Consider the following 7,167-nt stretch of genomic DNA (forward strand, 5'->3'; position numbering starts at 1 on the left):
TACTAGTGTTAAGCTGGGAGTTGTTGAGGCTTTCCTACCGTGTTTTTATCCCTTAGATGGCCTGTACGGGGCAACCATTAACGTGCAGATTTGGTGGTTGTTGAACTCTGTAGCGCTAATTCCAAGTTGTCTACCTGCCTAAGTGCTTAGGCCAGGGACTGGTCCCTGGTTCGTCTCCGTCAGGACTCTGCAAGTTGCCACGATCCTTGGCACCTGTTTCCACAGACGTAAGACTCCAGTCTAGTGTTCAAGTTCGCGTCCTGGAAAACGGATTTCAGGAGTGTCCACATCGTAGGCACGAGCTCTTATCCTTTACAGTGATGTCTGGAACAAGGTTTCTCAGTGGGGCGGTGGCGGTCTTGATGCTGGCTACTGCGGCAACCGCTGGCTTCCATCCCGTCTCCTCTGGCCTGGAGTTTCCCCGCGCCGTGGCCCTGGACCGGACCCTGGTGGACATCCCCCACCGTCTGCTGTGCCACGAGCTGTGTCTTAAAGACGCCTCGTGCGCCTCCTTCCAGTACAGTCAGCTAGGGGAGTCAGCTGACAAATTTCTACAATTAGACCACCAAACCACGAAGCCTGGTAGAGGCTAGTGTACATGTGTATGGCTGAAAACGCGAGCAGTGACAAAGTCGCATTGTGCTACTAGCTACCGAAATTCAAGTGCCTTGCGTCGTCCACATTCAGAGGTTGCTAACATACATCTATCTTATAATACAATCAAAGGGACAACACACACCCTGATCGCAGCATATTTGAATCCCCGCTGACGACAGAAGGCCAGGCAGTCCTGAGGAGACGATGACGTCATGGAGGGTCCGTTGAGTGTAGTGTTCCAGGCATCTGCTGGGCTCATGTTGCCGGGGTCGTCGCTAAAGCAGCCCATGCTCATTATGCCATGTGCTGGAGGAAAGGACACAAAGTAACACCGTTTGGTGATTGAACAAATTATTCCTTTTTGGCAAATATAGCCCACTGCTGTTCCAGCTTATAATAAAAACTGTACCTCTTCCACTATGAGCTATAAAAAAAGGAAGAAAATGTCATAAAAAGAGGAATGAAAGAAGCCATGTACATTATGGCAGATTTCTCAACCGAGACGGGCTGAGATGGATTGTCGGGCACCTTTGACCCGTTGTGACGTCACTCTTCCGTTCCAGTCACGTGGTGTCGGGTCATTCTAACTTGAAAAGGATCAGAGTATTGATCAAAAGTTTGTTGGCAAGAGCTTTACTTAAAAAAAAACTTACATTCGAATAAAGCTTCATAACTTTGATCACACGATATCTTGTCAAAATCATCGTAACCATCATCAGACGGTTGTGCTCACGAGTTCTTACGTGTGTCGACCTCTACGTCCTTAAATCCAACATGGCGGCAGGCCACCCTCCCGTCCTGTTCTGTCCACTCCCCACACAGCGGCCTCCAGTAGCCGTTCAGCTGGTCCCAAACTTCCACCCACCCGTCAGTCACGAACAGGCCTCTCTGCAGTCTGACATGTGCTGAAATGTGCAAGACACTGATGAAGAAAAACGACTTGTCACTACACTTCTAAAGTGCCTGATGAATATTATGAAGAGGCAAGTGGTGCGCACCGAAAACTAAGCCTGATACCCAAACCTATTGTAGCTCTCGAGTCTCTTCTCGATCTGTCCTTTGTCCCCTCTGTAAGTTCTATGTTGAGAGGACGGAATATATTCGGGAGCTATAGATACCAAGCTTAGTTAAAACAAGTTCTGTATCCCATTTGCTCTCTTCTTGATTATGGAAAAGCCTCGTATACGTAGTATTGAATGACAGCGTCTGAATGCTATTCCTTTAGCCGTATTTCCAATAACATCATCTTCATATAAGGTACATGTACTTACAATACACAGACGTACATAACTGTGCTTCTAAAACTTAACGAAGATGTACTAAGAAGTAAGGTTCTTACTTGAGCATTCCTTGCTGCCCATACAGGACTTTTTCTCGACATCAGGCCCCGGACAGTCTCCCGGGACAGGGCAGGTGCGGGTCCGGGTACGGGACCGGCCACATCTCGTACACTTCGTCCAGCTTCCCCACTCGTTCCACTCTAGACCAGGAAAATCACATTTTTTTCAGTAGATCCCAACGATTCTGACGTTGAATACTTTGTGTAGTATTTGTTTCATCTAATTGTCTTTGAGAGATTTGCTTGTAATGGTTAAAACTTTCGACTTTGTCTACACGTATTCGCTTAAAATGTCATTACTGTTAACCAGGACACTGAGGTGGCCTTTTGGCTATATAACAATTCTCTTGCTCTATTGGTGACGGGGTTAAGCATCATGGTGTCAAATAAATGGTTTCTAAGCATCAGCAGGCCTGGTCTGTTTTGGACAAGGTCAAGTTCATGGTCACGAAGAATGCATTATAACCAACCCTCAAACTTGGTTAAGTTATCGACACCTTCACCTGTCTTGTCTGGATTGACTCTAACTTGTACTGTCATGTGACCTCTAACGTTCGTGACAGCGCTTAATTGTTGAATGACCTTGGCATTCCATTAGTAGTCATGACCCTAAACTGATTTATTTTCATTGCGTCAAATTTTGTCTATATTCAAAGAAGAATTACAAATCCCATGGTGCCGTTACCTGGACAGTTCTGCTTCTTACAAAGCTTGACGTCACTGTCCCGTCCCACACACGTCTTCCCGTCATACTCGTCCCTGCAAGTGCGCATGCGCGTCTTGGCCCCGCCTCCACAGCTCACAGAACAGTCTCCCCACGGACCCCAGTCTCCCCAGGTACCCAGTTCTGGGAGAGGAAAAAATAGGGAAGAGACATACAAATAAACAGATAATCTTCACAATCAAACGGTGATCTACAGAAACCAGTGGGCAACATTTTTAATCAGCAAAATTAACGAAGTCAAAATTCAACAATATCGGTTGGGTCTGGCCATGACATTCTTCGCTTGACGACCTGAAATCATGTTCTTAGAGGGGGAGGGAGGATGCAAAATGTCTCGTATTTTGTGGTGCTTTATGGCCAAGTGGTATTTGGGACGCATAGCTGTTATATGTAGCCAATATTTTTGTACGATTTTATGTCTAAATGGTGCCACCAGAGAATCATTTGCAATTGTCAGTGATGAAAATCTGTCATCTTTTGATACCAATGGTAGCCTTAAACATCACTTGACCCTTTATTCTACAGAACAATTCCTTCATCCTCACAACAGAATGTGGTCATGTCAATTTCATCCATCGGATTCTGCTGTCACGACAAGATAACATCAACCGTGTCTCAGCCGTCAAAAAGAATCCGTCTCGCACGGAGCTCTCGTGCCAACAGTTGGTGGTTAAACCGGATACATCCTGATTGATGGCGTTTAGTCATGTTTGCAACAATGAAAGTTGTCAATTAGAATTAAGGCCCTTTGTCACGTGCAAATCACACCTGACAGACGCTTACGTCACACTTGCGGCGATAAATCCATCCAAGAATCTGATCGGACAGTTTTCTGACAAAGGAAACACGCGATGTCAAGCCGCGGAATGTGTTTTGATGCTTGAGTTTTAGAATCAAAAGAGACAAATTCTTAATACGAAACACGCAATCTTTGGCAGCTGACATAGACGGACTGTGTCCTTTTCCCGACATGCTTTGCTGCTGACGTTTGCGTTTCACGAGTGACCCCAGATCGATGTCAGTGGGCAGGACGATGATTGAGAAACACCAGCCCAGTAACCTTGAATCAGAGCGTATTAAACAATACAAGTTCATTGGGGTGGACAGCCCGGTTGTCATTTAAAACGTATATCAAGCCGCATGCTAGTATATATATGACTTGTTCACATTCTTACTGTGTGCAAATAGGTAAATATATTATACAATGTATATACTTAGATCTTTGAAACTGTGGTGTAAATTGTGCCTCTTAAGTTGTCGACGACCTCAGAAAAGTTTCTGATCTCTCTTTGCAAGAAGTGTACTGCGCTGAAATAAGAAGTCTGTTTGAAGATTACGTTAAAGACCTTTGAAACTGTGGTGTAAGTCGTGCCTCTATAGTTGTAAAAGATCTTAATTTCTTGAGCTCTCTATGCATTAAGTGTACTGTGCTGACATGAGAAGCCTTTTTGAAGATACAGTTAAAGCAAAGACAACATTTTCCGTCTCACCAGTGGTCTTGCAGTCTGGCCTGGTCCATGAAGGTGACCGACAGGTGCAGTCCACGACGCCGTCATTGACGCACCTGTCTCGGCACACCTGGCCGTTGATACAGGCGTCCTGCTCAGAGAAGCAGCCGGGATCCTGGAGATTGGAATGGTTAGATGGGATGTTTGAGTCATAGAATTTCAGGAAACTGATGTTAAGATTAAATATACAGAAGTATCGCTAGCCCGTGTCATCGAAACGCACATGGTTTGAATAAACTGTCACTGTCAATCCTACACTGCCTATATCTATTCGCATAGACATAAGTGGCAAGATCATGTCCAACCTACGGCAAACTAAAATCTAGCGGTATCAACTAAAGGTATTGCTCTCATTGACATCAAGTTGCAATTGGCTATCAACTCGTTTTCCTCAGTCGATTTGTTTCTTCAGTTGTGGGAACATCAAGTAACCCGTACTACTGCCCTTGCCGACTTCGTCAAGTAATAAGAAAATGTCTTTCTAGGCGATTTCAACGGGCCACAGAAACTATCATTGAATCCTTGAGCCTTAGACAACCTGGCCGTATTATATGCGGCCGTAATCAGCGATAGCCTAAACATTGAAGTGTGATTTGAAGACTGAACTGTTCAGTTTAAACATGCAAAGCACTGGATATTAAACTATGAAGAAAGGCGTAAGTATCCCTTTATCTCAAACTTGGCAAGACTGCTAACGAAATGCCAGGCAAGATATGCGGAACATCGTTTGTTCATTGAAAGACGAAGACGATGCCGAGGAGAAGGCATGGGTCTGTAGGCCATCAATCATTTCAGTACCATGGACAGAGAATACAATGATCTAGGCAGAAAGCTTTTTTCTCCTTAAGTGCAAAGGAAATGCCGAGTAAGATAAGCGGAACATCGTGAAGGAGGAGAAGGCACGGCCTGCAGACCATCAAATATTTCAGCACCATGGACAGAGAATGAAATGATCTAGCCAGAAAGCTTTTTTTCTTGTCGAACACGGAACTTAATGCTTTAGGTGAGGCGTAATGCTTTTTAGGAAGCTTAAACCGTTTTAGCCTTGCCTTATTTATATTGTTTATCATTTCATTAAATTCTTTAGATGTTGCATGTAATTGCGACAGCTACTCTTCCAGGAGTAACAAAATAACACAGAAAACATGGACACTGGGCATAACATATACAGCACATGACATCCAACACTAACTAACAGCCATCACACAAAATTTCCAAGAACAGCGGGGCAACCCTTCTTTTCTTGATAATTGTGCTGGGTTCTTTTACTTACAGAGTGTGATGCTGTAGGCAGAAGTCCGTCCAGTGGTAAATCGTGCAGGGAATCGTCCACTTCGTCGTCCGGATGATCTTCGAAGGCGTCCGTCGCGATGCTGACCCTGCACTCCCGAGACGTCTGGTTGTACTGGAAGGAGGTGCAGGAGACGTCTTTAAGACACAGCTCGTGACACAGCAGACGGTGGGGGATGTCCGTGAGCACCCGGTCCCACGCCGCGGCCTGGGGAAACTCGTGCCCGGAGGAGACCGGGTGAAACTGGGCCTCCACTCGCACCAGCAGCACGAGCCAGGCGGCGCACAACAACCTCGCACCCGCCATCGTTGACAAACAAGTCCGAATGACGCGCGCGCTAAGGAGTCCACGAGAACCCCGTACAAGAACAAATCATCTGTAATTGGCACGCGAATATGCCGCCTAATACCATGGAGAAAAGCGGCTGTTGTTATCAAAGCCTATTGTCTCCTTACAGGATATTTTTTCACTTTTGTTATTTCAGGCACAAACATTAAGGTAATTGATGCAGGTGAGCACAAAAGAAAATACTGTATCTGTCAGCATCCATCAGGTATCACGCTATTACTGATGTGATGTCCTTGATTCGGAGACAGCGAGTGGTCCTTAGAGATCCATGATTTTGCAGAACAATGCAAGGCTTACTAAGACTACAGGGCGTGAATGATTAGCTTACAAAGTTCTGACAACAATATAAATATCTGCCAAGTGTTGTAAGAAGGAGGATCAAATCACGCTGGAAAATCAATTCTATTGACCAAACAGAAAAAAAACCCAACATCTTGGCGTAAGGAATCAGCTCATCACTAAGATCGGATATTTCCATACTGACTTCAACTCGGTTACGTGGTTCTGTCGTTAGCATTATAGAATTGTCAAAGACTCCCTTTCCATACGACGGCGATTGCAGAGAGATCAAAATAAATTGGATTTTGGGCGCCATATAGGTTTTAATGGAATGTAATGTACGACGCAAAAGTATGATTTTAAAGATAACAAATTACACAATCGTAAAAAAAAAACTTGTCTATGAAACTCGTTGAGCGACGTGCCAAAGTGGGCAGTCTCTAGTGAAAAGTGGTTGCAAGAGTTGTATAGATAATCTTTGATTGTCCCATTTATAGACGCCGCCGGCCATTTTATTGACTTGTCCGCTACCCGACCTCAAAGTGTCACATGCAGTTTCAAACTTCCAAAATGTAAGGTGCGTGAGGTCGATGACTCTATGCAGCAGACGCAGGTCATCGACTGATAGCGACAACTATAGAGGTGACAAAAGGATGTTATTTTGTTATTGGGTGGGCCGACTACTCTCTCTTTGCAGCCAGGGGCTGAATTGCGAGGAGCTTACAATAGGCGAGGCTAAATCGCAAGGGTCTGGAGCGAGCTGCCATTCGGCGCCACTCAGGTGACCTCAATACGACTGTCGCAAGTGCCTGGAGGGACACTTACACTGTTACAAACTTAATACAGGTTATTCCAAATAGTTACTACAATTTCACCGAGCTTTTACAATTTTAGGACATCACCAAAAGACTACGTTTTACTTAAATCATAAAACCCGCTTATTTTCCATTGTGCGGGGTAGTTAATTCACAACTGCCTTTTAAGAAGTCAAATTCAATAATAGATGTATTTTAAGTTGATTAGACATTAGTGTTTTTTTTCTCTCTTCAGAATGTTCCTGCAATTAGAATTCGGGCATGAT

At 44.6% G+C, this 7,167-nt stretch overlaps 1 protein-coding gene across 1 annotated transcript in view; it reads right to left on the minus strand.

Moving 5' to 3' along the window:
- The window catches only part of LOC118428569 (SCO-spondin-like), an 8,361-nt gene extending 2,596 nt beyond the window's left edge, over positions 1 to 5,765 (minus strand). The window contains exons 1-6 of the mRNA XM_035838666.1: positions 5,442 to 5,765; positions 4,151 to 4,283; positions 2,622 to 2,783; positions 1,937 to 2,077; positions 1,341 to 1,502; positions 740 to 903 (exon numbers count right to left, since the gene is read on the minus strand). Coding sequence (XP_035694559.1) covers positions 740 to 903; positions 1,341 to 1,502; positions 1,937 to 2,077; positions 2,622 to 2,783; positions 4,151 to 4,283; positions 5,442 to 5,765 — 1,086 coding nt within the window. The remainder of the gene's footprint in view (positions 1 to 739; positions 904 to 1,340; positions 1,503 to 1,936; positions 2,078 to 2,621; positions 2,784 to 4,150; positions 4,284 to 5,441) is intronic.
- Positions 5,766 to 7,167: the final 1,402 nt, after the last annotated feature.

The sequence above is a fragment of the Branchiostoma floridae genome, chromosome 13 (assembly GCF_000003815.2).
Source record: "Branchiostoma floridae strain S238N-H82 chromosome 13, Bfl_VNyyK, whole genome shotgun sequence".
Taxonomy (NCBI): Eukaryota; Metazoa; Chordata; class Leptocardii; order Amphioxiformes; family Branchiostomatidae; genus Branchiostoma; species Branchiostoma floridae.